We start from the raw sequence: 26,731 nt of genomic DNA on the forward strand, positions 1-26,731 counted from the left end.
GATCAGGTGTGTATGAGCTCTTCAGGAGGAGGAGGTGCAGTGAGACGCCTGCCGAGCTGCACACCACTTTTCAAAAGCAACAAACAACAAAACGAGTTGTTTTTTGCTGAGTCACTGCTGTGTTTACAGCTGCTTTTTAGGAACCAAACGTGCAACTTTTTTTATCAACTCATCACAGTATTTCCAGCAGGAACAGTGCCATGAAAAGTGGATTTGTTTTGGGGTTTTTTTCCAGCCGGGACAGTGCCACAAAAACTGGTATTTTTGTCACTTAGACATCCCTGAATAGATTCATGAAAAGTGGACTGTTTATCAAGACATCGCTGCATTTCATGCTGTTTTAGTGCTAAGAAAAGCAGTTGTTTTTGTCATTGCTGCATTACCTGTCGGGATATTGATATCAAACGTAGTTTTTTTTTTTCACCGAGACATCACTGCATTTCCAGCAGGAATAGTTTCATAAAAAGTTTTATCAAAACATCGCTGCATTTGGTGCTGTTTTAGTGCGACGAAAAACAGTTGTTCATTGTCGGACATTGCTGCATTACCTGTTGGAATAATGCTGCTGTTGTTTTTTTTAACAAGACATCCCTGCATTTCCAGCAGGAATAGTTTCATGAGAAGAAATTTTTTTTAACAGACATATCGCTGCTTTTTCAGCCAGAATATTACCACAAAAACTGGTGATTTTTTCTTTTTCTTTTTTTTTTTACAGAAAAGCTGCTGTTTTCTTTTGCGATTGTGTCAGTGTTTTGTTATTCTTAAATTGCAAAATCCCTACATTTCCTGTGGGAATAATTCCACGGATAATGAATGTTCTTTGAAAGACCCATCAATGCTTTTCCAGCTGTTAAAGTGCCACAAAAACTGTTGTTTTTTAACGCGACATCAGTGCATTTTCAGCCAGACAACTGCCACAAAAGTGCATCGTTTTTACAGAGATGTCACTGCATTTGTAGAGAAACAGTAGATTTTTTACCAGGACAGTGTTGTGTTTCCAGAGTGTTTAGTGCAATAACAAAAAGCTGTTTTTTTGTTGTTTTTTTTAACAAGACAATGCTGCGGTTCCTGAAGATATTGTGCCTTGGAAAGCAGTTGTTTTTTTAACGCGACGTTACTGCATTTTCTGCATTTTCTTTTAGAGGCAATTCAACTGGCAACTGTGCCACCAAAACATTGTTTTTAGTCCACGTGTGATCTCTTCTTAACTGTAGCTATAACCACACATTAATATCAGTTTTGTCAAAACATGCAGCTTCAGCATGCGCCTCATAATAACGCACACACGTGACGTATCAGTGGTTTACAGAAACGTACAATACCAGCATTTTTTCTGGGGACTGGGTTGGAATATTCGCACTTTAAGACTCATCTGAAAATCCTTTGAATGAAGTTCAAATTTTTAACATAAGTGGCACAATAAATGCTCAGTGCTCAGTTTAATACGACTGCACGTCTTTTCATGTGTGTGTGTGTGTATGTGTGGCTCTGTGGGTTTAAGTATGTATACAAGTGTGTGTGTGCGCGATAAAATGTCAATCGTGTGTGTGAAACTGGAGAAATTTGAACAGGGATTATAGGTCGATTGGAAAATAGTTTCCATGTTCCTCATTTACCAGTGAGAGAAAGAAACGAACGAAAGAAAGAAAGGAGAGAAAACGAAATACCTCAAACTCGGAGAAAAAGAGAGCGAGCGAGGGAGAGAGAATGTTAATGATTGGTGACGAGCGCGGGTCTCGTGGTCGCCACGGTAACCACCGACCACAGAGTCGGTTGCCATGTCATCATGTCAGAACATGTTTATTTATGCTGCTGGTACCACCGAACACACACACACACACACACACACACACACACACACACACACACACACACACACACAGAAACACACTCAGACGAAGATACAGACACACACACACATTCAGACTCCCCTTTTTAATCAGTCCTCAAAACTGTACAAATGCCATCACACGCGCACACACACACACACACACACACACACACACACACACACACAGACACACACACAGATGTTCCCGGTGGAAAAACGAGTGTTTCATACTTGCCCTTTATACCCCCACGCTTGAAAAAGCACACATTTACGCACTTGCACAAAGATGCACAAACGCAGATAAATAAGCTTCAACAGAAATGTCATCACACACACACACACACACACACACACACACACAAACACACACACACACACACACACACACACACAGATGCATTAGGAAAAATCTCTGGATCATTGGGTATTAAACCACTCACAGTCTGCTCAGCAGTAATGAAGAGCAACTGGAGAACTAAAGTTCAGCTGCAGTTTTTCTTTCACCGAACAAACGAGCGCTTCTTCTCTGAAAATCTAATTTGTTGAATAAATCCCGGCTGACACACACATCGATACTGCGCTGACGATATTTCAAATGCATCGCAATGTTACAGTTTCACGTTGAGTGGGTGTTAATGTTGCGATATTTTGCAGACGTTTGGTTTTGTTCTTCATGTCTTAAAACTCAGTGAATGTTGGTTTAAGATGCTTTTAAGACGTTGGATTTTGGTTACTGAACAGCAAGAAAAAACATTTCAGCAATTTTTTTTCTTTGAAAAAAATTGGCATTTTGTTTCCTTGTAAAATTGAAAACATGCCTTCCAAACCTGTGGGCGAAATTCCTTCCCAAAAAATTCCATGAGTTTTTCCATGACTTTAAGGCAGATTTTAAAGAAAACATGAAACATGCTTCCTTTAACACATTTTTGGCCTTTTTGTTCAAATGTTTGGCAATTTTCAAAGGAAACATTTTGATGATGATTTATTTGATGATTTATTTTTACAAAAAATGTGCCTTTTTTTCTGTACAATTTTTGGGGTGATTTTTAAAGAAAACATTTTGCCGAATATTTTCTCTTCAAAAATGTCATTTATTATGACTGCACAAACCCCGTATATATTTGTGACTCTCTGTAAAGATTTGTGTCTCTGTAATAAACCAATGGGCTGCGGGCTGACAGCGTATTAACACATTGATGGTTTTGGTCTTTGCGTGGGATATATTCAACACAAGGCAGTGGAGGTCTTTTTAATTTCGCACTTATTGCTCAGAAATAATGTGACATTGTTCACACCGACAGGACGGTTTTACCTGGTCAGGCACGAGCGGCTCCTCGTCATCGATGTCAATGAAAGCGTCTCCAGAAATTAACTGTGGCGTCTCACCTGCACGTAAAAACACAAACACAGGACGCCTTAGACACTGATGATCAGTCGTTAATTTTTATACAATTTTTTTTGTCAGGAAAACTCAACTGGCTTCACTTCAGGGTCAAACAAGATATTTCGTGGATTTTAGGACATTTCTAAGATTTTCGTAAGTTTCTGAGATTTCCAGGACGTTTCTACGAGTTCAGGATGCGTCTATGATTTTAGGACACTTCTAGGATTCTGGGACATTTTAGGTATTTAAGGACATTTTTAAAATTTTAAGACACTTCTCGGATTTTAGGATGTTTCATGAATATAAGTAAGTTTGTGAGATTTTAGGACACTTGTAGGATTTTGGGATGTTTCTTTGATTTTAGGACATTTCTATGATTTTAGGACATTTCTAAGAATTTAACACATTTCTAGGATTTTGGACACTTCTGGGATTTTAGGAAACTTTTAAGATTTTAGGACATTTTTAATGATTTTAGGAAACTTCTCTTATTTTAGGACGTTTCTAGGAATTTAGCACATTCCTAGGACTTTGGACACTTCTGGGATTTTAGGACATTAGGACAGAACCGTGGGCTGTAAGTTGAGTATCTTGTCTTACGTCTCCATCCGTCCTCCTCGTCCTCCTCCGTCGCTCTGTCCTCCTCCAGGCTGCACCGGTACTCCTCCATCGACCTGATGGTGCACTGACCGACCACCGGCTTCCTCCCAAACTGACGGTTGTCGATGACTTTGATGACGATCGGCGGCATGTAGAGCTCCTCGCAGGGAAGTCTCTGCGGAGAGATGGAGGGAATAAAAAGAGTCGAAAAAAAGAGACAATCATGATGGAGAAATATGAAGACGGGTAGAAACGACTTCCTCTGACCTACGCCCGACTCTAATTGGTTACGCCACCTGCCCGCCTGATGCTGATTGGCTATGGCTGCTGACTGTCTGAAGCTGATTGGTCACGCCTTGGTGACGGTCCAATCAGGGCATCATTACACCTCGGCTGACTCCTCCCACGTAAAGAAAGAAATGACTGAAGACACCGAGGTAGATATTTGATCTCTGTGAGGGAAATCAGGACTTTGAACTAAGATGTCAGTTTAGGATTTAAAATAAACGTTTACGTGTAAAGTGACACCACGAAAAGCAACATTTATCTTAAATGACAACGTAAAGCACTCTGTTCTTTTCCACGCGGTGCCAGTTTGAGCAAGAACGCACCGTGAAACCGCCGACTGGCATCAAATGTCACCACACTTGACAATCTGGATTATAACTATTCTTCTTCTGTGTGCAGAAATATGGAGGACGAAAGCTGCCGAGCAAATAAGTAAATAAGTTACTAAATAATTAAATACATGAATGAAATAATAAGGAAAGATATGTAGAAACAAATGTATCTAGAAATAAATACCAACAGAAATAGAAAAAACATGTATTTATTTATTTCACATTATACTTAATTTTGTATTTATTTCTTCTGTGAAGAAATACATAAATGAATAAATAAACAGGGAAATGAATTAATTGGAAAACAAAAAATAAAAAATAATAAATTGGGAAATTAATAAATAGAAAAATATCTAAATACAAAATTATTAACCTGTCAAAAAATACTGATACGCGATTTATTCACTCACAAATCTTGCAATTTCTCAAAAAATAAATTATTAATTATTTTGTAATAATTTATTTTCAAAAAGAAATATAGGAAAAAACAACTAGGGAATGAATGAATAAATAGGAAAATTAACAAAAACCTAGAATAAATGTTAACAGAAAATAATAAACTAGGAAATCATTAAGTATGGCCATATATGAATATTTTGACAATAAATTAATTAAATCTATTTAATAAATTACATAATTTGTCAAAAATATATATAACATATACTTATTATTTGACAAATCATATATTTTGGCATTTATATATTTTGTAAGGAAATATGGGGAAAAGAAATTAATAAGGAAATTAATAATTAGGAAAAAAATCTGGAAAACGTGAACAAAAAATAATAAATTGTGTAAAAATACGAAAACAAATTAATACAGAAATTAGTCTTTTCCAATTAAAATGTGTCTGGCTGACAATTAGCAAGAAATAGATTACATAAATAATGTAACTCATTTATTTTTCTATTTATGTTTCTGTTCTGAAATAACCTACATATTTATTTGCTAAATATCAATTATAATCATTTCTGTATTTATTTGCTTATTCATTATAATGGCAGCTTTTGTCCTCCATACAAAAAAGGCCACACATTCACAAGAAAAAAACATATGTCTGTTAAAGATTTCTTTGAGAGGGAAATTTCTGCACTTCAGTATCACCTCATTTAGAGGGAAAAACAGAAAAGTTTGTAGCTGTAATCCCTTTGACCTCTGCGGCTTTAAAAAGGGCTTAAGTGGGGCTGATGATGCTAAACTCACACAATAAACTGAGGGAGCTAACATGAGCTGGTTCGACTCTTCAAAGAGCTGCATTTAGGGAAAATATCCACATGACATTTTCTTATGCCCCCGCAGCATACGAAAACACTTACGCAGTCAACTTAAGACCTTAATATTGTTAACATTAAATGCTTGGATTTGTCTCAGCGGCTGAATTTAGGGGGAAAAATATGTGCATATTTCCACAGTCCGTTTGGGGCTGTCACACACTTGCGGTGGTCAACGCAGGACCTTAATCTTGTTAACATTAAACTGCCGAGGATATGTATTTGGGGGGGAAAAATATGTGAATATTTCCAGCCTCCAGTTAAAGCTGTCATAATAAAACACAGAGGTGATCAACTTCAGACCTTAATATTGTTAACATTTTAACTCTCGGAGCCTGTTCTGGAGCTGCCGTTTGGAAAAAATGCCTGTAATATTTCCATACTTCAGTTTTTATAAGAAAACACTTTAATGGTTTAATGTAATGGCATCGATGTAAACCCCTGGAAATATTTCCAACGAGGACACTTTTAAATCTAAAGAAAAATATATAAATACTGTTGAGGCTCCTTCTTGCTTTCAGTAACGTGGTTTGGTGTTGATTAAATAAATCAGCTTGAATCAGTTTTTTAGGATTTTAGAACTTTTCTAGGATTTTTGGACATCCCTTGGATTTTAGGATATTAGGAGGTTTCTCTGATTTTAGGACATTTCTAGGATTTTAGGACATTTCCAGGATTTAAGGACATCTCTAGGATTTTTGGACATTTCTAGGACTTCAGAACTTTTTCAGGACATTGGGAAGTTTCTTTGATTTTAAGACTTTTCTATGATTTTTGAAAGTTTGGGGGGTTTTAGGTCATTTCTTTCAAGTCTATGTTTGACACCCAAATTTAAAAGAATTAAATAAGATTTTTGAACAAGGAAATTGGCAATTTTAAGAAGATAAACTATTAACTTGAGGGAATTATTTATAAAAAAATGTCCCCCTGGCACTCCCTCACCTCTGCAGATTTAATATTTTCACGAGAAAGCAAATAAACCTGTTTTACTGCATGTTCAGGCTGGCTGCATAAAGGCAACAGAAAAAAATCAGCTGTTCTTACGCTGACATTCATATTTCTTAGTTTGCATGAGTAAGCTTCGACCTATTCTCCTGAAACGGTTCCCACAGCTCGAGCTTTTTGGGTGCCACACTAACTGCCGACTTTAATTGTAGCTCGCTGTGGTTTAATCTGTAGTAAAAGCAGAGAAGCCAACAGTTGTGAGTCACACGAGTACAGTAAGATCTGAAAACGACACTAGAAGTTAAAGAGAGCATCACGGCTGCTGTGGAATCAGGACAGAACAACATACGGCCTAAAAATTTGCAAAAAATTAGTAAAAAACTTGAAAATAAGCTATTAAGAAAAAGAAAAAACCTTTAAAGTGCTGAAAATGAAAAAAAAAAAGTTTTCCCCCACCAGCAACATAATTTCAAATGTATTTTTTTATGAATATAAATACAGTTTTCTAGAAATTTTCCCCATTTTTTTTGGTTCATTTTCTAATATTCCTTCCCTCTTTTTTAAAACTAATTTTTAGGCATCCTGTAGAATCCTGTATCCTGCAGAAATGTTGTTTTTCATGAACAAACAGCTCTGAAACCACCCAAAACCTGCAGTTTTACTACTTTTATGCAAATAGAGGATTTCTACGATTCTGTGAGAAGAGACGAAACTCTGGCGTCTGTTATTGTGGCCTCGCTGATGAAGACAAACGACCGACGCCGACCAAATCACAGCAGAGCTCTCACTGACCACGAAAGCCTCCACACTGATTACATCTGTGTGTGTGTGTGTGTGTGTGTGTGTGTGTGTGTGTGTACGATGTTTTCTCACCACATCGAGGACGAGCGTGTTGACGTCAAAGTTGGGCTTCTTCTTCATGCTGCGGATGACGCAGCTCTGCACCGTGACGCCGCCGCACTCCACCTGCAGGCTCGGGGAGTTGATGCTCGCCAACTGGAAACTCTTCAGGTTGCGGACGCCCCACGCTAAGACCTGACCGACGGGACAGGAAGTCGGTTATTTACTTGAATCTATGAAATGATGCAAAGTCATGAAAAATGCTCATCAGAATATTCCTGAAGCCCAACGTGGCATCTTAAATTTGGCCCAAAATATTCAAATTACATTAATATTTTTAAAAAAGGCACTTATTTACGCATTTTTAAAGCTTAAAGCAGCAAATGTCGTGGATTATTGATGATCTTGTGAAACAATTTCCACACCTTAACCCTTTAAAACCTGCCTCGATTTCTTTAGAAAAGGTCAATGAAGAAATGACATAAATATTTACAATATATTAGTAAAACAATACAAGAAAATTACCTGAAAATTAGCACAAACAAAACCAAACTTTTTAAAAAATGTTTTAAAGGGAACATTTAAACAAAAAAGTGCAGAAAATTATTATAATTCTATAAAATAATTTTATAATAATTTTGAAAATTTTGCCTTAGCTTTTTAAAAAAAATATTTTTCTATGTCTACAAATTACTTGCAATTTTTGTAACATTTCTTTCCAAGTGGTTCATTGACTTTTTGTTTTTGACAGAAATCACACCTGTGTGCTCAGCGTTCAAAAGTTTATAAAGGTTTAATAAAGTTATTTTTTCAAGCAGAAATGCCAAATATTTGCTCGTTCCTGGTTCTAATCCATGAGATTAGATTAAGATTTTTGAATGTTTTTTTATCTTGTGTGACAGTAGGACAGAGGAAGAGACTCGAGGAAATCTCGGAAACACTCGGAGACTCACACCAAAACAATCTGGGCTGATAAACAGCACTTCAGGTAAGAGGGAAGTAAGTACTTTTGATTTTTGTCCGATAATTTAAGTTTTCTTAAGTCCAAAAACAAAGTTTATTTTTACAGTGCAGCTGTCGCAGATCTTAGCGATACCTCGATGGCGGTTCTCTGCAGAACAGGTTTGATTCCCTGAGGAACCACGAAGACGTTGGGCTCTCTCTGAGGGGGCGGGTGAGGAAGGTCCGACTCCTCCGGCTGCCAATAGGAACGCAGGACAGTGATGAGTCAGCAACACGTCGTCAACATATGGAGGACTAAAGCTATCGTTAAAAATAAATTAATTAATTCAAAAAAGCCACATTATCATGCAGGTCAGTTTTATCATAAATTAATATGCACATTAATATATGTTTTTAAAAAATGAATAAATACATTGGATTTGTTTGTTCTACAATTTCTAAAAATCTAAATTATTTAAATAAATAAATATAATTAAAATAAATATAATTTGACATATTACTTATTTTTGTATTTAATTATTTCCCAATTATTTAAGTTTTGCTTTAATTCTGTATTTCTTCACAAAATAAATAAATACAAAAATTAGTTGTCAAATAAATGTAAATGGAATGTAAATGAATAATAGATATAAATATACTTGGGTTTTTTTTCTGTGCACATCCATTTATTTTCGAATCAAGCTGCATATTTATTTGATAATTAAGGCTTTTATTTTTTTGTTCTTTCTTACAAAAGCAGCTTTAATCTTCCATACAAAAACAAACAAACAAAAAAAAACAAAACGTAACAAGAGTCATGCTGGTCACTGCCAGGCAAATAGCAGCCTTTTTTAAAATTATTATATAATGAATGTTAAATGACTAGTTTAACATGTTTAGTATTAACATTTCAATGAGTTTTAGTGTTAAAACCACACAAACGCACAAATGCAGGTTTTTGACAAAAACAAGTCTGTTACTGGTAACATAAGTACAAAATAGCTGGAGAGGACATGTTTTATTTGTCTGGTAATTATTATGAAATACGAAATCTTGAAGTTGCAAACTTGTTGATTTCTTGTAATTGCAAATGACTTATTCCACCAGAAAAAGACAGAGTTAACAACTTAAAACAGCTTATTTTAACGATGAATAAAACTGACACATTATCTTTTCTGTGATCTCGAGAAACAAAGTTTGTCAAAATCATAAACTTTATTTTCTTGCCTCAGGATAGATTTTTGTTTTTAGAAATAATCGCTTCATATGTCCTCTCTGGCCTTCCAAAAAATGAAATATACAACAAAATAAAATGCTGTTAGTAGTTTAAACATGTCAGAAAACTGAAAACAATGAAAAAGGGCCTATTTTTAGTTTTAGGAGTGAGAATCTTAAATGTGCATGTATGATGATGTTTTCATGCAGACGTGAAACAGGTCGGATGGGTTTGTGTTCGTTGTACCCATTGCTGCAGGTTTTCAAAGAGGAATCCTGGAAACATCAACTGAGGAGCCAACGTCGAAAACAAAAAGAGACGGAAAAAAGGTGAAATGCAGTGAAATAAATGAGAAGAACCGCAGGCGTAAAATATCAGCAAAAGGTAAAACATCACATTACATATTCTGCAAATATTTTAGAGGAAAATGCTTGACTGTACAGAGACACTTGCAGGGTTAATACGCATTTTTGTGAGAAAATAGAGGTCTGCACAGCACCTCGAAACAAATAAAATCCTTTAAGGGGAGCTCGCTGGTGTGCGAAACTCTATTTTTTCACATTTTATTTTTTCACATTTTGGTTTATCTTAGATCCAGAACTCACTACGGGCTGTGTGTGTCTTTTTGAATGTCTGTTAATACACATTTTTGCCAATAAATTTGCATGACTTTGAGGTAAAAGGCCTCATGTTTTTTATTTTAGCTTAAGGTGAGGGGCATACAACTTTTTTTTAATTAGGGACATTTTCCTCCTAATTTTTCTATGGCAATTTTAAAAAAAGCATTTTTGTGATTTTTTTTTTCTTTCAATTTTTTTTCTGATTTCTTTTTCTTTTTTGGGTGATTTTTGAAGGAAGGCTGAAGGAAGTGTTTTAATTCTTTACTGATTTTTTTTTTTTATTAAAAATAATCACAGCCAGAGACTGTGGTAACAGAAATCACTTAATTTTCAAATTTCCGACGGTGCTTGAACACATCGTGTCTTATCATACAGGTTTGGGAAACAACCTCCATGACTTTTCCAAAGCTTTTGGGCTATTTTTAGTTATGTTTAGTGGAAATCATTAGTTGCAAATTCCATGACTTTTCATGGTTTTTAACGCTGTGCTTGTTATCGTGACAGACGTGTTGCATTACGAATTAAAAACTCAAATCTCATTTTGTTGCTTGGGAGGAGCAGACATAAAAGAAAGAGCATAATCTGGATTTCTAATAATCCCATTGGAGAAAATACATATAATTGTTTTTCAATAAAGTAGAATCAAAAAGTTTTCCAGCTGCATCACTTTTCTTTTTCCACGGCTGCCTCATCCAAGTCGAACCTTCTCACTCTCATTATGGTACCTTAGTTTGAGTTATCAGATTAATGTGTGTGTAGATGCACCGTTTTTGGGGGAAAGTTGTGGTCAGTGTGGTTTTACCTCGTCTAGAACGTGGGTGGAGGTCATGATGTCTCCCTGTAGGTGAGACAGCAAAAAGACAAGTTTTAATTCAAAGGCTGGTCCAGAAAAGTCCAGAAAAATGTATAAAGAGTGGGACAGGAAAAAACGAAAGAAAATGATAAACTGACCTCTTGACCTGGAATATGGTGAACTGCTGGCTGTAGACATAAAACAGGAAGAGAAATGATTGTTAAAAAATATACTGAAATTAGTATGAATTTATTAATTACAATTAATTGTTATTAAAATAAGGTCAAGATTAAGCCAAATATATTACATGAGCCCACACATTTAAGCCTCAAACACTCATACATGCTGATAAAGTATTCATAGTTCAAATATCTTTCACACAAAAGGCATTTTTTTATTACTCAAATAAAAGGACAAGAAATATGGAGGATGAAAGCTGCAAATAAAATAAATACAAATGCCTCAAAAATTAAAATAAATGATAAAGAAATCTAAAAAATAAAAAATAAAAATTATTATCAAATGAATGTTCAGGTTAATTTGAATTTATTTATTTCAATTTTTAATTGTTCCTGTATATTTTTACTTAACTTTATACAAAGTAAAGGAATGAGAAAATAATCATTTATTCATAAATGTATTTATTTTTCTATTTTAGTGCATATTATTTTATTATTTTATTATTTATTAATTGAATCATTAATGTTTTTATTATGGCAGCTTTAATCTTCCATATATGAAAGAACAATGAGGACATTAGAGGAATGATAAGCACAAGATAAACAAAGTGGTGACGGTGTTCAGGGAGTACAAATGACCTCCGACCTTTTCTCTCCGTATGAGTTGAAAGGCAGCCAGCAGTTCGCCAGCGTTCGCGTCCCCTCGACGAATCGGGAACCAGGCCAGCTGGGGGGAGGCGGTCTGGGTGGGCTGGCACACACAGCGGCCCATAAACTCATCCGCACCCTGGACATTAAAAACACACATTTTTTAACAAACAAAAACAACATTTAAAATGTACTTTTTGGCAGGAACATAGATCCAAAATGTAAAAAAAACGTACCTAAAAATGCATATTTTACCAAACACTCACGTATGTGTCCTGATCGTAGAGCTCCACCACCACGTTGGGCGGACTGGTTATTGTGGCCTCGGGGTCGCCGAAAATCTCCACCTCATAGAAGATGAGCGTCTGATCCCAGGTGGGATTCAAAGTGTTTCGCACCGTCACAGTTTTCTGCGACTGATGGAGGAACGACACGATGGCATACGGGTCTGGGAAGACAAAAAAAAAAAAAAAGATTAAAACGCAGCAGTGTATTTTTTTAATCCTTTTGTCCCGATTTTACCAAAATGTATTTACATGTTTGAAAGAAAGACCTTTCCAACAAGAAATGCACCTCAAATGTCTTCATATTTAGAGAAAACATGTCCAAGGTCTATAAAATATTTAATTATTTTAACCAAAAAAACCCAACTTTTTCCCTAACTTTCCCTTATTACCATGTTATGGCATTGTTATTGTTAACCCTTTGAAACCTGGAGCAGCATCACTGTTCTTGTGCCGCTTTTAGGCACATTTAACTAGTATTTAAACCTCTGGACCCTATTAGCAATTTGTTGCAATTTCTGTTAAAAACATGGAAAGAAAAAAGGTAATGAGCAACTTGGTAAAAATGTTCTTAAAGTTGCAAGAAATAAGTAAAATATTTTTAAAAAGCTTGGGGAAAATTATAGAAAATTACATTTATAATTACCATAATTACATATTTTAAATTATGTTACAGAAGCACCTTTTTTCAGGTAATTCCCTTGTTTGTTTCTTTTTTAACTTTCTTTTTTTTCCAGGTAATTTTCTTGTATTTTTTACTAATTTCTTGCCAATTTTTGGGACAATTTCTTACAAAGCTCCTCACTGATATCATCCAATGTTATTTCAATATTTTTTCAAATGTTTATGTTACAGAATTAATATATTTTTTAAATGCTTTCCACGGGCATTTTGTCTATATCTTGTTTAACTATTTTTAAAATAATTTTCAGGCAGTTTTCTAATTTCTTGCTAACTTTTGGGTCATTTTTGTTGCCTTCTTCCAATGTTTTTTACAAAGTCAAGCAAATTTGCACAAGTTTCAAAGGGTTAAACTAGGCTGTTTGTAGCTGCATGTTGAGGCTGTTGACCACAGCGTTTTCGAGGATTTTATGTCGTTTCTCAGACTTGAGGACGTCTTGAGGATTTAAGACACTTCAAGGATTTTAGGATGTTTCTAGGATTTTTTACATTTCTAGGCTAATAGGACAAATCAGCAGGAAACAAGAAAAGTAGACCACAGAAATAACAACTACTATAAAGAGAAGTGCATGTAAAAAGCGAAGAAAGGACGTTATATTCCCAAAATTTAGCAAGTTAATTGGCTGCATAAACAAACTCCCGGTGGTCAGATCCTTCGTCAGGTTTTAACAGCCGCTTTAAAGTCTCAGCGGAAGCTGCTGTCCTAAAATACAGAGAAGAGGATGAGGTTATAGTTGGAGCGAGGGTACGCTTTTTTGGTAACGAGTGTCCTCACAAGTATAGTAGTACAAACTTATGCATGTGTGTCCAAACTGTCCCACGCAGTGACATCAGCAGCTTGGGAATGCCGAGCTCGAGACGGAGGGCTGGGAACGCCGCTCGGAGAAGTTTGTTATTCCAGGTCACAACCACTCTCCTCCATGTTAACACACACACACACACACACACACACAACTCACAATGTGGGCACATGCATAAAAACACATGTATGTGCAGTTACACACACACACACACACACACACACACACACACACACACACACGTAGAGAGAAGTTTGTTATTTCAGGCAGAGTAAAGAGTCTCTATGGAGCCGTTAGAGAAAGAGTAAACAGAAGCTAAGTTGCATTTTCCCACCAGCCCTCAATTAACCTTGGATGTCACACACACACACAAACCTAGACACACACACACACACACACACACTGTAGAGAAACACACACACACACTGTACAGACACACCGCCCGTGGTGACCCATTCAATTACCGTCCATTCCCAAAAGCCCATTAGCTCATGTAAACAGCAATACAAACAGCCCAGGGGGGTTATGTAAGTTCGTGTTCGTGTGTGTGTGTGTGTGTGTGTGTGTGTGTGCGGAGGACGCTGCAGCCGTCGGGACCCCGAGAGACGCAGGGGTCCATAAACACAACCAGGACTGGGAAGAGAGCGTTAGAGAGAAGGAGAGATGGAGGGAAAAAAGAGTGAAAGATGGCCGGAGAGAGAAAAGGGGAAAGAGAGGCAGCAGGAAAGAAAAAAGGGACTTTAGCTCGTCACCAAACACATGATGTCACTGCTGACCTTTGACCTCTTGGACATGAAATGCCAAAACTTCATCATTTTGTCCTGTTAGATATTTGAGCACATCAGTTCTCAATTTAGGGCCAAAAACATGTTTTACGAGGTCACTGTGACCTTGACCTTTGACGACCTGATTCTAGTCAGTTCATCCTTGAGTCCAATTTGATGTTTGTGTTGAATTTGAGGAAACTCAAGGGCATCTTCAGATATTGTGTTTACGACAATAAGAAGGATACAAGGTCAAGGTCCCTTTGACCACCAACATCTAATTAGTCCAAGAGACCATTTGTGTAAAATTTGTAAAAATAAATAAATAAATACTTAAAATTTCCTCAAGGTGATCTGGAAATATCCCCTTTACAAGAATTTGACAGTTTAGGTCATAGGGACCTTGATCTTCAACCAACAGACACTAATCACATTTGCGCCAAATTTCAGGAAATTCCCAAAAGAAGCTCTTTAGATATTGCATTCATGACAATGAGACAGATGCAAGGTCATAGTGACCTTGACCTTTGAACACTAAATACTAATCAGATCATCTTTTGGTTCACTCAAAGGTTCTGGAGAAAATGTGAAGAACATCCCACAAGATATTGCATTCATGACAATAAGACAGACAAGATCACAGTGACCTTGACTTTTGACATATAAACGCCAAAACCTAATCAACGTCCAAGTGAACATTTGTGCATAGTGACCTTGACCTTTGACCACCAAAATTTAATCAGGTTATTGTTTAGTCCAAGAGAACGTTTGTGCCAAATTTGAAGAAATTCCCTCAAGGCGTTCTTAAAATATCCCATTCATGAGTATGAGACAGATAAGGTCACAGTGAACTTGACCTGTGACCTATGAACACCAAAATCTAATCATGTCATCCTTGAGTCCAAGTGGATGTCTGTGCCAAATTTAACGAGATTCACTCAAGGCGTCCTTGAGATATCACGTCCACGAGACTGAGACGAATGCAAGTTCACCTTGACCTTTGACCACAAAAATCTAATCACTTTATCCTTGAGTCCAAGTGGATATTTGCACTATATTTAAGGGAATTTCCTCAAGGTGCTCTCTAAATATTCCGTTAATGAGAATGAGACAGACAAGGTCACAGTGAACTTCACCTTTGACCTATGACCGCCAAAATCTAATCATGTCATCCTCTAGTCCAAGTGGATATTTGAACTAAATTTGAAGGAATTTCCTCAAGGTGTTCATGAATTATAACTTCCACGAGAAAAAACATCCTCGGCTATCGTCGTCACGGAGACAAAAAAAAAAAAAGATCTCTGTTTGGTAGCTGACTCAGTCTTTAATCACGGCCGCCCAGACGCCGTAAAACACCAGATTAACACTCAACTGAAGCCCATCCATCAACTCTACTCATCCGTTACACCGTGTGTGTGTGTGTGTGTTTCTAACCGTCTCTTTAAGCAGCCTCCCTCTATCATCTATCATTCCTCTCTTCCTCTTCGCATTCATCCCTCTGTTATTTAAAGCTGCGTCTCTGTTTTTACATCTGAGTCTGCGGCGGGTTTCTGATTAACGAACACACACAGTAGCCCGAGTTTCCATGACCTTCTTCAGATAAAAGAAAAACAAGTTTCTCTTCTCTTTCTTTAACTTCACTTCTTCCCTCTTCCTCTCCCTCCATCTTTCAGTGCTTAAAGTGCAGCTACATCAAACTCGCAAATAATCTCTAATCTTCTAATATTTCGGTATTTTCAAAAATCCACATCAGGGATACACATATTTGGGGGCCACTTTTGCAAAATGACTGGAGGCCAGGGGCCAGTCACAGGAACCCTATATATGGTTAGAGGATTTTATGACGTTTTTAGGATTTTAGGACCTTGATTTTTTTTTTTTACATTTTTTGGAATTTAGGACGTTTTAAGGATTTTAGTGCATTTTAGTGCATAGCATTTCAAGATATTTCTCCAGCTTTGGACGTTTCTAGGACTTAAGTGTGGTTCTTGGAATTACGACATTTTTTGGATTTTAGGAAATTTCTCTAACCTTGGACTTTTTTTTCAACTTTTCTACGATTTTAGGAGGTTTTCAGGATTGTTTCTAGGATTTAATTTCTCAGATTCTGGGACATTTCTGGGATTGTAGGACATCTCTTGGATTTTTGGACAAATTTAAGATTTAAGGATGTTTTTAAGATCTTAGGACATTTCTAGGATTTCAGGACATTTTTATGATATTAGGATGTATCTAGTATTTTAAGACATTTCTTGGATTTTTTGGGCATCTTTCATTTTAGGACATCAGGGTCTAAGCTAGGACCTCTGTCGGGGGGTGTGGGGGATCCTCCACTGGCACTTTTTTTTTTTTGCACTCTAGCACCTTATGTACACTAAAAGTACAAAAATAATTCCCAGTGTGAATCACTTTATTTTTGTTGTGAATCAGAAAATGGTTGTGGGGCCACTTGACACCCTATCAGAGGCCAGATTTTGCCCAAAAGTTGAGAATTACTGCTCTACATGTTCATGCAACTCAAAACATTTAAACATCATCAGTGTAATACTGAAATAAAGCCTGAAGCAGAAAACCTAATCAGAAAAATTGAATTTTTGTGTAACCAAACAATGTTTCCTTCCAGCCACCAGGTGGCGTAAATACCAGCTTCACCACTGAAACATGGCGGACGCACGGTGACAAACATGTTTCAGATTTGAGGCACAGTACCTGAGAAGCTGTCTTTGTCCATGGCCAGCAGGTCTCTGGCTTGGTACAGGTAGCAGCGCAGGTGGTATCGAGTGCCGCCTACACACACACACACACACGCACACACACACACACACACGTATTGATGGGGTGAAGATGTGGGGTGCAAAAGCATAAAATAATGTGTTGTGTGGCGTCTTACGGTCAAAGAAACAGGAAATAGTTGGTCTGTTGACTCCAAACGTGGTCGTGACGGACTTGTCATCGTTCTTGTCCTCTATGCTGCTCTGTGGGAGGAAGAGGAGGAAGAGGAAGATCACATCGAGAAAGAAAAGAAAACTCAGACTTGAAGCTGATAAACAATATTTGTCAAATGTTTTTTTTTTTTTTTTAAAAAAGCAGAGCCTTAAAAAAAACATCTTAATTAAAGGTTCTTTGCACTGCATGGCCAAAAGTATGTGGACACCCCATGCACACTCACAGTATGTTTCTGTGCTTTTGGTCTGAGGCAGTTTTTCAGAAAAATTTAATCTTACAGGCAACATTTAGGCTTCCCACATAAAGTCATGGACAAACTTTTAAAACTTTTCCATGACTTTTCAAGCACAGAAGAGGAAAAAAACAACAAAAATGTTTAATAATAGCCAAAAACGCAGACTCCAAGTCACCAAAAAAACCAAAAACACTACTACAGCTACAGAAAATAAATCCCCTATTATGTTGCATTAATACATTTTAATTTATTACACACAACACATTTCTATGACTTTCTAAAATTATCAATGATTTTAAATTGTTCCAAAACTTTTCCATGCCTGGAAAATGAGACTGTGAAATTCCATGAATTTTCCAGGTTTTCCATGACCATGGGGACCCTGATTGTAGATTAGATTTTCATTTAATGTGATAAACCTTTACTCAGGTCTCCCTCTCACCAGTGAACACTCCAGAGCAAAGATGGCGGCCGGTCCCGTCTTCTCCAGCGGCTCCATGCGGCACCTCCACCTGCGCCTCCTGAAGCTGTCCGTCTTCCTCGGCTTCAGGTGGAACCTCCAGCCGAACAGCGAGGCGTACTCCCAGCCCTCCTTCTCCGCCTCGTCCGGACGTTGCTGTGAACACAAACCTCTCTTGTAACGACTGAGGACCACACTCAGGGACACATTTCAGACAGTTAATCAGGGACAGACAAAGACCGTGTCCACTTCGAGAGTCGAAGCGAATTCACCGTTAAAAAGTTCCTAAATGAACCTGTTTGTTTTGGTTAAAATTTCCTCCAAAAGGGTTAAAAAAATATTAAAAATCTGAAAAAATAAAAGGTGGTTCAATGAAAAAATAAAAAGATGCAATATAATATAGTTAATAATAAAACAGTAGGAGAAGGTGGGAAGAATAAAAGCTAACTAAAGATAAAAACAATAATTTTCAATAATAGGAGAGTTTCAGAGAACGGAGAAACAGCCGAAATCTACATTATCAATAAAAGATGATAAATCTTCTAGCCCCCTCTTTTTCCTCCGTTGTTAAATAAAATGTAAATATTTCATGACTGTGTAAAAAAAAATCAAAATAAATTTCTAAATTAAAAATTGAATTTTCATAAAAGAATAAATAAGAAATGTAAATAAATAAAATTAAAAAATAATATAAAAGTAACTGTTTTTAAAATAATTAGAATAATAAAATCACAGAAGAATAATGGCAATGTGTAATATTTATGTGTTTGACAAATCTCTCCTCTGTCTGACATCGTATGTATGTGCCATCAATTAACCCGAAAAAGGATAAAAAATCATCAGGAAATGGATATAAGTCTCTGTCATTTCCCCAAAAGTGACCTCAGTAATGAACGTCTGTGTTTCTTGTGCTTTTTTAATGCAACCAGACCGCCACCTAGTGGCTACAAGAGGAAACTTCGACTGCTCACATTACAGATTATTGACCCCTTGAAGATTTAAAGTCCTTTAGAAAAATGTTCAGATATTTCTAATGGTAGTAACTCAATATTTAATTTTTTAAGAGAAAAATATTATTTTTATATATATATATATATATACATATATATATATATATAAAATAAATAAAGTTTCAGCACATTTTAATTTAATTTTGGTAATTTTTGGCCATTTCTTGTTAAATTCCTCACTGTTTTCTCTCCATGTTTTTGAAAGAAATCAAACTAATTTGCTGAGGCTTCAAAGGGTTAAATAAATAAACAAATAAATACGCATATATATTTAACCCTCTGAAACCTGTATAAGCTCCCCTGATTTGTCTCTCTCCTCTCACATTCACAGTCTATAATCATACAAAAAAAAAAGGCAGAAACGCCTCAAATGTCTGTCTCTCTTTACCTTTCTGAGCGCCTCCATCTTCTGCTGGTCTCGCCGTCTCATCCGAATCCATCGCCGTCTCCGGTTGGTGTGGTACATCTTCTCTGCGGGGACCCACGACTTTGGACGGCGGTCCGGAGGGATGGTGATGCCGTACTCCCAGCCTGGCGGAGGAGGAAATGTCAGTACTTATTAAACTATCTAAAACTACCAATCACAAGACTGACATTTTTTCTCAATCATCAAAACAGAACAATTTTGCTTTTTGTAAAAGTTTATAATTTCTTTTATAAAATATATGTTTTAAATATATACATATGTTATAAAAAATAACAATAGCAATAGCTGTTACATAAATGTAGTGAAGTACAATATTTCCCTCCAAAATGAAGTGAAATAGAAGTATAAGTATATAAGGAGAATAAAGTGTGTGTGTGTGTGTGTGTGTGTGTGTGTGTGTGTGTGTGTGTGTGTGTGTACCTTGATCATCCACAGCCCTGTTGAGATCTTCGCTCCACTCCACCTCCTCCCAAACCCAACCTGGAGGACACTCCACCTCGTCCTTCGGCACCGCCTTCTCCCCATTCTGACACCGTCACACACACACACACACACACACACACACACACACACACACTATTATTATTATTATTATAGATCTACAATGAAGACTGTGACTTTAAAAGGTGCAGAAACACACACATTTTTACAATATTTACACACACACACACACACACGCACACGCACACACACACGCACACGCACCACGTCAGTGTAACCCTCCGGCATCCCGATCCACTGTCCGCCCGGTAACCTCATCTGGTTTTCAAACACCTCTTCTGTGAAGGTCATGTGACCGGCGTCCACGTCAAACAGCAGTCTAAAGGGTTAATCATCACAGTGCAAATACACATGAATACTTTGCAAAAATGACATTAAAATCTCACTGCGTTCACCGACGAGCGAATCTTATTCATTCACAAACGAGCAAATGCAAAATTATTGCGTTGGAAAATACAGAAAATTATCTGACCCATGAAATGCCAAAAAAAAAATACAGTTTGAATCAGTGAAGCCAGAAGTAGAAACAACTGAAAAAGACAACGGCATCAACAGAAGCTCAGACAAATAACATATTTAAATGCAGTGATGGATAAAAATATGGAATTTAAACTGAAAAACAGCACGAGTAAAACAGTGACTGGAGGAATAATAAAATAAAATAAAATAAAATAAAAAAAAAAAAAAAAAAATAAAATAAACAAAAAATAAAATAAAATAAAATAAATTAAATAAACAAATATAAATGAAACAAAATAAAATAAATTAAATGAAATAAACAAATATAAATAAAACAAAATAAAATAAAATATTCAGTGTTTTCTTGCCAGTATTTAATGGGTACATGTGAATTATAATGGGGGAAAAACTGCACCCTAAAAGTGCAATACTGTCTCTAATTATCAGTTCAAAAAGCCACAAGGTGCACTTTTTTAAAAATAATAAAAACACCATCAGCAGCTTCTCTCAGAGACACACAGTGTGGGACAAACACACACTCACGTCTTCTCGGGGCTGATGTACCACTCTCCAGCCCAGCTCCAGCCCGGCGACGGTCTGAAGCTCTCTTTGGGCAGTTTGACTCTCCCGGTGACGTCGCTGAACTTTGGGTAGGTCAGACCTGTCGTTCCCCAGCTGCCCACCAGGGCGAGCCGCGTCTGATTCTCATACTGCAGAAAAATCGAGAGAAAAACACTTAAACGTGCACGTGAGGCCTCTTTATCAAATTATAGCATCTTTTTAATGATCGCAGGCCTGAAAAATAAAGTTGATGTTTCAGTCAAATAAATAACAATTTTCAAAATTCATTTTCAATAATTTGCATTTTTATTTGCTTACTGAGGCTTCTATATCTGCATTTCTTTCTTTATAATTCCATTTATTTATTTTTCTATTATAACGGCATCTTTACTCCTCCGTTTCTTACCGTTTCAGCAAAAACGGACAGTTTTCCTTCAGCGTACTGATTGAAGTGTTTGACATCAGCAGCCAATCCAAACCAGACTTTGACCCTCAGCTGACCGGGAAGTTTGGCCTCTCCGCCGCTGCTCTGCGGGTTCTGAACGACACACACAGCAGGTCGGTAAAACTTTATCATAAAAAAAGGACAAAATTTGTGTTTCTCTGTGTGTGTACCTTGAGGAAGACAGTCTGCAGCTGTCCGCAGTGTTTGCCGCAGTGCTGCTGCGAGAAGATGACGGTGTGCGCCGGGATGCGGTGGTACGCCACCCTGCGGTCGCCCTGCAGCATCCAGATCACGATGTCTGGGAGGCTGTTCTGAGGCTGGACGAGAGACAAAGAGGACAAAGACAGAGAAAACATGTGACTGAGGTCTGCAGAGGTGGATTTTATTTTTTTCATAATTTTTTTAAAAATGTATTTATTTTTTAATATCATTATTATTGTTATTTTTAGGATATTACTATTATTAATAATATTAGTTATTGTTGTTTATTATATTTATATTTTTTATTTCAGAAGATAATATATTTTTTCTAACTTATGCTGCTTTTTCAAATGTATTTATTAATTCTTATTTATTTTAATATAATTATTATATTTTAATTTCTGCAGGAAATATGGTTTGTTTTCCAACTGCCTCTCCTTCTTCTTCTTTTACTTAAGTTGCTGGCATTAAAATGGTGCGTGACGACCATCCAGAGGATTACACACCAATAATTCATGACTAACATATTAAAATGCTCACCTCCTCCGCCATCGTCCTCAGCCTGCTGGCCCAGTCCTCCGCCTGCTCCAGCACCGTGGAGAGATCGGTGGCGGGTCCGTGCTTCAGAGCCTCCGCCGCCGCCACAATCTGCTGCAGGTGGAGGGTTCGGATGTGCCTCAGGGAGCGGTCCAGAGGGGTCGCACACTGCCACTGGTCCAGAGACGGCAGCTCCTCGCTGGACAGACAGGCAGGCGCGAGAAAAAGACGGAAAGAAATGAGCAGAAATACAGCATTATTATTATTTTTATGAATGAAAATGTGATATTTATGATTAGTCGACGTAACATTTCAGAGTGTTTACCTGCAGTCTGTGATGACCTGATCCAGCAGCTCGACCACTCGGAGCTCCACCTCCTCCAGATCACTGCCCGTCTTCACCTCCAGCTGCACCCGCTGCAGGTTCTCCTCCTGAAGGGACACACGTGTTCGGACGGTGAGTCCTCTGTACCAGTGATACTTGCAGGCGACCCCCAGTTCACAATAAAAACAAAGCCATTCACACTGGGAATTGTTTATTTTCTATTACATAAGGTGGCAGAGTGCATAAAATATCAAGATAGAGCTTGTTTTTCAAATTAGTGCCAGTTTTTGACTCCCACAACAGAGGCCCTGGCTAAGCCCTAAAGTCCTAAAATCCTAGAAATGTCCTAAAAAATTAAGAAATGTCCTAAATGTGCTAAAACCCTAGAAATGTCCTAAAAATCTTAGAAACATCCTAAAATCCTACCATTGTCCTGAAATCCTTGAAACGTCTTAAAAAATCTAAAAATGTCCTGAAATCCTACAAATGTCCTAAAAATTAAAGACATGTCCTAAAAATCTTAGAAATGTCCTAAAGTGCTAAAAATGTCCTAAAAGTGCTTAAGTCCTAGAAATGTCCTAAAAATCTGAGAAATATCCCGAAATCCTAGAAACGTCTTAAAAAATCTAAAAATGTCCTAAAATCCTAGAAATTTCCTTAAATTCTAGAAACATGCTCAAATCCTTGAAATTGCCCAAAATCCTAGAAATGTCCTAAAATCTTCATCTTCATTCATCAACATCCTAAAAAACTAGAAATGTCCAGAAATCCAAGAAAAATACCAAAATTCTGGAAAAGTCCTAAAATCCTTGAAAAGTTGAGCATTCCTGTTCTACACAGACACTGTAAACATTTTCTCATTTTTCGGGATTAAATCTGAAATATGTCTTTTAGCACACAGACAGACGCAGCAGCACCCACCAGTCTCTCGATGACGGCCAGCAGCATGTTGAGAGCCTCGATCCTCGGTTTGACATCCTCCCACTCTGAGGACAGAACCACCACCGGCTTCACGTTTCCCCAGGGGAGGTAGTAGTAGTGGCAACCTGCAAAACAAACAAACAAACACACACACACACACACACACACACACACACACACACACACACACACACAGATGATACAGCACATTTTGATGAAGCGACTGATTTCACCTGGACTACTCGGCACCATTTACACCCCGACCTACCGTCAAACACCGCCCGGCTGAACTGGGTGGTGGAGGCCAGAGGGAGGCAGGTGTAGTCGAACTTGTTGCCGTAGTTACCGATGCTGACCTCGAACTGGATGGCGTCGTCTACGTCCTGGAGGAGCGAGGCCGAGTAAAACGCTACGAAGAGCGAGAACTTCCTCTTCCTGAGAAATTTCTGTTGGACGGAGACGAAAACGGAGAAAGAAAGTTGGATGATACATTTCTTCGTGGTATTTGAGCGTTTATATTTGTCTTTTTCTGTCACCTCCACCACCAGCAGGTCATCTGACGGGATGTCTTCGGTTTTCTGCTCCGGCTTGTCCGCCAGTTTTGTGGTTAGTTCCAGTAAAACTCGACCTCTGTAAGCAACTCCCTCCCCCTGACAGACAGAAGAGAAGACATATAGATTTAAAGGTGCAAAATTGACTGAAATGGCAAAGCGTTTTTGGATGGTGGCCCTGAGGCTCAAAACACTTTTTCTAAAAACACTTTAACATTTCAGAAAACACTTAAACGTTTACCAAAACACTTTTGGGATATGTTGTGGTGTTTTGGAATTTTTTGTTTTCTGAAAACTTTTTGTTATTTTGTTTTTTAAGGACTGATTTTATTTTAGAAAATGTTAAGTTTTGGGGAATGTTATAGTGTTTTCTGAAATGTTACAGTTTTTTGAGCCCCAGGGCCACAATCGCTTCAAAACATTAATAATTACCAAAAATTAAGTGTAAATACCCAAAAATCACTAACTGCTTCTACTCTCTAAGAGGTTTTGAAGATCTTATCATCAGCAGCTGGAATTATTTTGACAATTGATAAATTAAAGTCGTTTTTTAAAGCAAAGAAGCCAAACATAAATTTGTTAAAGCTTCTCAGTGGTGAGGATTTGCCTTTTTAATAGTAAAATGTGTCTTTGGGTGATATATTGGTACATATAAATCTGAGTATGGAAGTTACTTAAAATACAAAAAATAAAAACATGCAGATGTCAAGCATTTTATCCCAACAATGCTTGCAGCTCAAAATCCAGTTCTAAATGGCTTTATTACATTATTTTCTGCCGTTACTTTAAGGTGATGACCGATTGTGTTTGGAAGTGAAACTCAATGTTACTTTTCCGAGGTTGAGCGCTTCGTGCGGATCGCTGAAGGCGGTGAACTCTCTTAGGCTGCCGTACAGATTGACGAAACACGGGCCGAACGTCGGCAGGAAACCGAGACTGTCGTCAACTGGAACGACACAAAACAGACAAAAAGATTTAATCAAAAACAGGGCAGAAGGTCCAACTATGAAAAATAAAGACATCACAGACTGATTGATGAATTACGAACACTCGACTAAATAGATTCAGAGAGTTTGATCAGAATTAAGCCGAGATGGAAAAAACAGTTATGAGTGGAAAGGAGAAGAAATTATACATCACAACAACAAAGTGAAACAGCTGGACTGTTTCACAGAAAACAAAAGTGTTGTAGAGAGGATGGAGGACGTACTGCCAGAGGGGACGCTCCGTGGAGTCACGTCATCTGAATGCGTGGAGAGGAAGGATGGTTCAGTCAGACAGAAAGGAAACGGACGTCTTTGAACACCACTCAAACCCAAACAGATGCACTAAACCACCAAACCTGAACACTCGAAGCAAAGTCGCTCGTTTCAAAAACATCACTCAAAACGAAGCACTGACGCCAAAAAAGTCACTTTGCTCGTTTTAAGTAAATTACTTGAGTAAGTGAAATTTTAAACCAATGAGAAAAATTGAAAAAAAGTTAAAAATATATTTTTTATTTATTTATATTTATTTATATATAGTTAATGTATTTTTAATTTGTTGTTACATGATTTTTCTCTGCAGGAAGGAAATTCAAAAATATTAACATGCATATTTATTTATGTTTATATATATATATATATATATTTATATATGTTTATATATATATATATATATATATATATATATATATATAGTATGATATTGGTTTTGTTAACTTAACTAAAAAAAGTTAAAAAAAAAAATTCTCAAAACAATACTAGTACCAGTAATTGGTTCTTTCTGATAACATGGGGGGAAAAGCAATGACAAAATTTGTCCATGAAGAATTTAGTAGAATTTAATGAGAGCATTAGCTAAAATTTTGTTTTAAATAATGGGTAGAAAACATATTTATAATAATTTTATGTTTAAAATTATATTATAGAAAATTATAAAAAAAAAAAAACATAGAATAAACACCTTTTAGGGTCTTAAAAAATATTGTGGTCTTTTAAATTTGATTTAAAACATGCTACATGTTGCACCTTTTTGTTAATTTTCGGACTATTATTCTTTCTTTTTAGTGTTGGACATTTAATTAAATCAAATATTTTGGTATATTTTACAGTAATATTACCAAATTAAAGACCCATTTTGACTTGTATGCTTGGAAAAAAATCTTATTCTGTACGGTGACATTAAACTTTCAGATGCTGACGATGTTTTCAAACAAAGACAAAGAGGATGTGGCGCTTGTTAGAAAAAGTCATGCATGTCGTCAAGGACAAGGGCAAGAAAACAGCGAGGCACTCCAAGGACCGGAAACTCGAGCAATGTCAGTGTTCAAACATTTCCACGTTAGTCTGCATGCATGAAAAACCCCAAAACATCCATGCTTTGTCATGTTCGCAAACGCCGGACCCGTCTGCTAATTTGAGAGATTTCTAGAATTAAATCAACACAGATGCTAAATAGTAAGTAAAACTGCATTTATATAAAGTGCTTTTATAGTCTTAGGGACCATTAAAAGCACTTAACAACACAAGCACCATTCACCCATTCACACACACCTTCACACACACATCCACACACACATTCACACACACATTCACACACACATTCACACACTGCTGGCAGAGGCTACCGTGCAAGGTGTCACCTGCTCATCAGTTAAACATTCACACACACACTCACACATTTTGGGTTCAATATCTTGCCCAAGGACACTTCTAAATGTGGGCAAATGTAAACTTTAGGAGCCAAGGAT

The 26,731-nt window shown here is 37.0% G+C and overlaps 1 protein-coding gene across 5 annotated transcripts in view; it reads right to left on the reverse strand.

Moving 5' to 3' along the window:
• Positions 1–26,731, reverse strand: part of dysf (dysferlin, limb girdle muscular dystrophy 2B (autosomal recessive)) — a 100,152-nt gene that overhangs the window by 51,603 nt on the left and 21,818 nt on the right. For 3 of the 5 annotated variants that reach the window (XM_088073872.1, XM_088073869.1, XM_088073870.1), the window contains exons 17-41: positions 25,208–25,240; positions 24,828–24,943; positions 23,983–24,096; positions 23,715–23,892; positions 23,447–23,571; positions 22,526–22,632; positions 22,204–22,399; positions 21,633–21,779; positions 21,424–21,555; positions 21,000–21,166; positions 20,202–20,316; positions 19,917–20,022; positions 19,458–19,600; positions 18,042–18,215; positions 17,309–17,393; positions 17,128–17,205; positions 12,156–12,337; positions 11,888–12,028; positions 11,221–11,250; positions 11,072–11,107; positions 9,896–9,937; positions 8,588–8,689; positions 7,525–7,686; positions 3,816–3,990; positions 3,144–3,217 (exon numbers count right to left, since the gene is read on the reverse strand). In XM_088073872.1, the coding sequence (XP_087929998.1) occupies positions 3,144–3,217; positions 3,816–3,990; positions 7,525–7,686; positions 8,588–8,689; positions 9,896–9,937; positions 11,072–11,107; positions 11,221–11,250; positions 11,888–12,028; positions 12,156–12,337; positions 17,128–17,205; positions 17,309–17,393; positions 18,042–18,215; positions 19,458–19,600; positions 19,917–20,022; positions 20,202–20,316; positions 21,000–21,166; positions 21,424–21,555; positions 21,633–21,779; positions 22,204–22,399; positions 22,526–22,632; positions 23,447–23,571; positions 23,715–23,892; positions 23,983–24,096; positions 24,828–24,943; positions 25,208–25,240 (2,960 nt within the window). The remainder of the gene's footprint in view (positions 1–3,143; positions 3,218–3,815; positions 3,991–7,524; positions 7,687–8,587; positions 8,690–9,895; positions 9,938–11,071; positions 11,108–11,220; positions 11,251–11,887; positions 12,029–12,155; positions 12,338–17,127; positions 17,206–17,308; positions 17,394–18,041; positions 18,216–19,457; positions 19,601–19,916; positions 20,023–20,201; positions 20,317–20,999; positions 21,167–21,423; positions 21,556–21,632; positions 21,780–22,203; positions 22,400–22,525; positions 22,633–23,446; positions 23,572–23,714; positions 23,893–23,982; positions 24,097–24,827; positions 24,944–25,207; positions 25,241–26,731) is intronic. The other 2 variants (XM_088073871.1, XM_088073873.1) reach the window with 1 other exon arrangement.

Source organism: Plectropomus leopardus, chromosome 23, assembly GCF_026936395.1.
Source record: "Plectropomus leopardus strain MGB_pleo_1.0 chromosome 23, ASM2693639v1, whole genome shotgun sequence".
NCBI lineage: Eukaryota > Metazoa > Chordata > Actinopteri > Perciformes > Serranidae > Plectropomus > Plectropomus leopardus.